Source organism: Salvelinus fontinalis, chromosome 4 (genome assembly GCF_029448725.1).
Source record: "Salvelinus fontinalis isolate EN_2023a chromosome 4, ASM2944872v1, whole genome shotgun sequence".
In the NCBI taxonomy this organism is placed as follows: Eukaryota; Metazoa; Chordata; class Actinopteri; order Salmoniformes; family Salmonidae; genus Salvelinus; species Salvelinus fontinalis.
This window is the reverse complement of record NC_074668.1, coordinates 83,733,767-83,739,360: the sequence shown is the minus strand read 5'-3', so window position 1 is coordinate 83,739,360 and position 5,594 is coordinate 83,733,767. Positions and strand designations below refer to the sequence as shown.

The 5,594-nt window shown below is 46.2% G+C and overlaps 1 protein-coding gene across 1 annotated transcript in view; it reads left to right on the top strand.

The window, feature by feature from the left end:
* The window catches only part of glceb (glucuronic acid epimerase b), a gene marked incomplete in the record, with an annotated part of 90,814 nt that extends 85,999 nt beyond the window's left edge, over positions 1-4,815 (top strand). Inside the window, 1 exon segment of the mRNA XM_055921706.1 lies at positions 396-4,815. Within this exon segment, the coding sequence (XP_055777681.1) occupies positions 396-1,127 (732 nt within the window).
* Between the last annotated feature and the right edge of the window lie 779 nt (positions 4,816-5,594).

The following is a 5,594-nucleotide window of genomic DNA, read 5'->3' as shown; positions in this document are numbered from 1 at the left end:
AACCTACAGGAGGGTAGCTCTCCAGGAACAGGGTTGGAGTTAAAACCTACAGGAGGGTAGCTCTCCAGGAACAGGGTTGGAGAGCCCTGCTGTAGAGAAACAACAAAATGTATAGAAACAATAATACATTTTAACCAAACAATACATTTAAACATGTTGGTTAATACCATAACTATTTACATGTTGGTTAATATTTATAACTATTTAAATAGTTATATACTATTTACAGTGTTATGATAACATATATTTTTAAATGTTAGTTACCAAATCAGCATATAACCCATAAGGTTATAAAGAACCAGAAACTGAGAAGTGGAAGTTGTGTGAATCTTGGTAGGAAGAGTTAATGTTCCTATCATGTTAAACTAAACCCCCCCCTCCCTCCATGTTTCCAGGTGATGCCGCGACGGGTTGTGCGACTGATAGTCCGTGGGCGCGGCGCCATCGACAACGTCACCATCGCCACCACGGCGCACACGGCTGCGTTCTTCGCCGCCAGTGACTGGCTGCTGCGCAACCAGGACGAGCGTGGCGGATGGCCCATCATGGTCACACGCAAGCTGGGCGAGGGTTTCCGCCCGCTGGAGCCCGGCTGGTACTCAGCCATGGCGCAGGGCCAGGCCATGTCGACTCTGGTCCGTGCCTACCTCCTCACCAAGGAGCAGACGTACCTGAACGCTGCGCTGCGTGCCACCGGCCCCTACAAGCTGCCCTCTGAACAGCACGGCGTCAAGGCTGTCTTCATGAACAAGTACGACTGGTACGAGGAGTACCCCACTACACCAGGCTCCTTCGTGCTCAACGGCTTCATATACTCACTGCTCGGTCTCCACGATCTGGCCGAGACGGCGGGCGAGAAACTAGGCCGGGAGTCTGGCCTGTTGTTCTCTAGGGGCATGGAGTCCCTCAAGGCCATGCTGCCGCTGTACGACACGGGCTCGGGCAGCATCTACGACCTGCGGCACTACATGCTGGGCACAGCCCCCAACCTGGCACGCTGGGACTACCACACCACGCACATCAACCAGCTGCAGCTGCTGGCGTCCATCGATAACGCGCCCATCTTCCGGGACGTGGTGAAGCGCTGGAAGAGCTACCTGAAGGGGGGGCGGGCCAAGCACAACTAGGAGCCGGTCCTGGACCATAAACTCTTTGGGGAGGTGTGGGAGGGAACCGGGTGGTTTTTGTATGTGTGTGGGTGTGCACATCTATCTGTTTGTAAAGCCTACGTAGCTAAGTGTGTGTGATCTGGTAAGGTTACAGAGAAGGTGAAAGGTGCGTTCAGTCTAAAAGCGGTAAATGTCTGCGATGCCGCTACAGTCCCGGGTCTTCTTTTTGCCACTGTAATTGCAGCTGTGGTCTTTTCCGAGCTAGCTGTTGTAATTATGTGCAAATGTAGCTTCAGGGAGTGTGTCTGTGTGTATGGGAGAAAAAGGGTGCCCCCCCTTCCCCCCTATTTGTCTCTTCACTCATCAGGATGCTGCAGAAGAAGAATGTCTTGGGTGGGTTTATTGAATAGCTTTGTTCCAACACTTTATTCCTTCACTAACCTCCCCTCCAATTGTCTTTTTTGTTTACGGTCTCATCTGTGTTTTGGGATGGCTGAAGAACTAGCTGACTGAAGCCATAATGTAAATACTAGATGGAGTATGATATGATTCTTTTATTTGGAGGAGAGACTAATTTATAAAGACTCTTTTTGGAGGAGAGTCTTTATAAATGATGAATTTTGGATCAGGTTTTCCCCCGTCCGACCAGTTTTCCAACAACATTGATAATAGTTGTTTTGAGCGTACCAAATGTTGTTTGTTGTTCTATGAAAGTAAATAGTCCACTGATTGGTGTTCAGAGTAGAAAGATAAGGAGCTACCATCGTCATTCACTAACAATAGCTCCCCTGGATTATCATGAGTTACCCCAGTTGATGTAGAATCAGTTTATTTGAACCCAATCCCAACCTAAAACATCAGTATCCAATAAATAGATCTGACTTGCGATCAGCTCTTAGGGGCAGCAACATCTCACCCCCCCCCCTGAAAACATCCTATTCCCATAGGCCTCATAACCACCTCACCACAATCTCATTTTGGGGGGGCGAAGATTGAACCCTGCGGAGCCCCATAGTGCTAATCTGTTCAGGGGCGGTGTCCGTGTAGCTGCTCTCAGGTCAGTTTGATTGCTCTGGGACACGGGTTGTATTTCAGCCCAGCAATGGGAGGCAGCATCCCTGATCCCCGGCCACAACTAGCTCCCATTACAGCTCCCTGGGGTCGGCCCATCTTCCTTCACATACTGGAGCCAGAGGCATTCGCTATAGTCGTTACATTACATCTTTTCCCATTGCCAGGAAATGGCCGCCCTCCCCTCAGTCTGAGACTGGAGCTCTGTTCATATCCATTATAAATCCTCCTTCCTTGATTTTCGTGAACCCTCTCCAGTTGAGTGTCTGATCAGCAAATGAAATGTAGATGAATGTTATTTCTCTTTGAATATTGTTATTGTTTCAGTAACACTGACATCATATCCTATTTTACATTCATTGTCAGAAATACTGGCTACTACACTACATTGTGATTACTCTATCAATCATCTGGAAATTATATCAATCATTTGCTAATCAATACACTACAATTGTGGAAAGGCGTGTGTCTGTGCGTGTGTGAGAGTGGTCAGATTGAGGCGTCATGTTGTTCGAGGAACACTGTCAACATCTTTAGTGTCTCAACAAGAACATCGCCGGCGGCCGAGGTTGTTTTGAACACTGCCCTAATTGTTGTCACACGGAGACGCCGGCGGAAAGCAACCTAATGACACTCTGTCTCTCTCCCATCCGTTAGCATGCGTGGGCTCAGGCCTGTTTCATCTCCCTGCCTGGCCTATTGACCGGTGGATGTGAGTGAAGAGGGCTGCAGAGCCACCTCTAATTCAGACGGTTAATAGGCTTGAGTCTTCAGAGTCTGTCGGTGGTGCAGCCGAGGCAGCAAGGAATGATTCAGCTTTTAACTGACTGGAAAACAATGGCTGGCCAAGACTAAGAAGACGGTTTCACTTCTTCTGACTGATATGGAGTCAGATCAAAGATGGTTTGTGAAAAGCATGTCCTGCAGCTGTGGTATAGATGGATCGGGTTTCACCGTCTCCAACCGGCTACAGGAATTCTAAAGTGCGTAAGAGGTTTGAAATATTCTTTGTTCTAAAGGACCACCCCATTTCCCCCATTTTCTTACATCACTTTTTAACTTGATCAAGGATGAAATCCGACGACTTTAGTAACGTTGGCCCTCGCTCTTTGAGGTGATGCCAGTGACATGTATAAAATAATGAGAGGAAAAGCTACTACTGGTGTGAGTCTGGCACTGCTGTCAGAGAGGAGACGGTAAGAAGAGTGGGAGCTACATGTTTTCATTAGAACATGCAGAGGAAATGGTTTAGTCAATGGGGTTTAACCTTCATTTACTCTCAGTGATATTCAGTGTCAGTCCAGGTGCAGTAGTTCTCAAAGGCCCAACCTTGTGTTTCCCAGCCTGGTCCCAGATCTGTTTTAGCACCACAATGACCATAGGATTTCACAAGATGGCACAAACACATCTGAGACCAGGTAGTGTGTGTCTCCCTGCTCCATCTGATCTCCCAGGTTCCATGTCAGTCACAGGGTTCAGATGGTCACCTCTTCACCCTCTGTGACCCTTGCCCTCTTGTGCCCTGCTCTGATTTCATTCTGGAGGCCAAGTCATTGTCTGCTGAGAAATTGCACTCTGAACCTGTCATAACTTGACATCCCCTGATTTGGATATTGTTTGATTCTCTTAATCATTGGTTGATCATTTCTTTTCAATCTCATTTCTTCACATGAATACCACTATGCATATTTCATACTCTGACGGGAATAAGAATGAAGTACATTCTTTAAAGGGATATTGGGACAGCTAGGCGTACCGGTAGGGCCTGTGTTTATTGAGAGCTTCATTTTGTTCATACCAAAGTCTTTAAAAGTCCAGGTTGTTTGAGTTCTTATTTTTGTTTCTGCAGATTTTCCATGAAGCATTTTGTTTGTCAGTCTCAAGTCTGAGATATCACAAGATGACAAACGATAATGCTTAAACAAGAGTTTCTGCCTTCCCCCCTCAGAGACAACGGGGGGGATCAACTGCCTTTTGAAAAATGTGTTTTTTGAAATGTAGATTCTAATAGAGTAGTGTCGGAAGTTATAGTTAACAGAAGATATGTGAAACTCGCCTGTCTAATGGGATGTGTGCAACCGTACATCTAGTGTTAGTGCTCGGTCATATTTCAAAGGGAAAAATAGGCTCCTAACTGCAGATCCTCCTGGAGGGGGTTGTAGTTTACCAGCTTGTTTTGTTTAGCGTTGGTTTACATGGTGGAAGGATTTGCTTTAGGGTCAGCTGTTTTGTTTTGTTGTTGTTGAGTAAAGCACAATCACAGGCTCCATTAGTTGGTCTATATTTCTGTTGGATTTTGTTTCTTCTGGACAATGTGCAACGCCTTCCTTTTGAAAGCTGCTATTGTTTTCCACTGTGGAATGGAATCTTTCTACTCTTTATTTTCTCTCCTTTTCAACTTGATTCTTTCCACTATCCTGTAAATTGACATGTGCGGATCACATGTGACTTATGCAATAAAATGTAGACTGGATCCCAGCTGCCGAGGGGCGCCCAGAGAGCGGTTGTACAGACAAGCACAATGTGCACATGCTACCATTTTTTTTATGCAGAGAAAAAGTGTTTATATATAAGAGTGAATCTTTGTGCTTAAAAGTCGCTTTTTAAAGTTGTAAAATAAATACATTTTTCTTAATGTTGACGTCCAATAATCTTTCTTCAAATATGCAATCATGTTCCTGTTTTAATACCTTTTAATTGCTTAGAAGATTAATCAATCAAGGTGTATCAAAATGCACAACTTGTTTCGGACGAGACGAATGAGTTGCAATCTGATAGTCTACTTCCATTAACTGATCAGTCCTCTACACCCACAAAACACAAACCTGAGCAAAGACCTAATGGATGGAGCCCGGGTGAGTTTAAGCACATTGAATTGAAAACTCATTGAGGACGCTCGACCTGAGCTCAGCAAAGCTCCCCTCTCCTGACATTTATAGACTTCAGCCCTTCTCTCGCTCTCTCCACAGACCCTAATGATATTACCTTTCCTCCTGACAGCCAGTTTGTCTCCCAGCCCTTTAATTAGGCCTTTCCCAGACTCCAGGCTTGGTCTCTTTATTGGCCCCATTGGCCCTCCCTCCACAGGACCATCCACATCCTTCACCTACTCTAGTGCCATTCAGATGGCTCTGATAGCATTAGAGGAATTCATGGTGCTTTGAGAGTCCGGAGACCCAGGAGAGGAGCACTGCGGCTGGCTTCATTTCACTGTCTGATCAGATTAGCTCCAGGGTGACCCTACGCTCATTGGGTTTGGGTCCGTGTGAGGCTGTTTGTAGATGGAAGAGGGGGGGAGAAGGGTTTCAGTAGAGCAGATTAAAGCAGGGGAGTTGAGTGAGTGAAAGAGGGAGGTGAGAGTTGAGTGAGTGAAAGAGGGAGGTGAGTGAGTGAAAGAGGGAGGTGAGTGAGTGA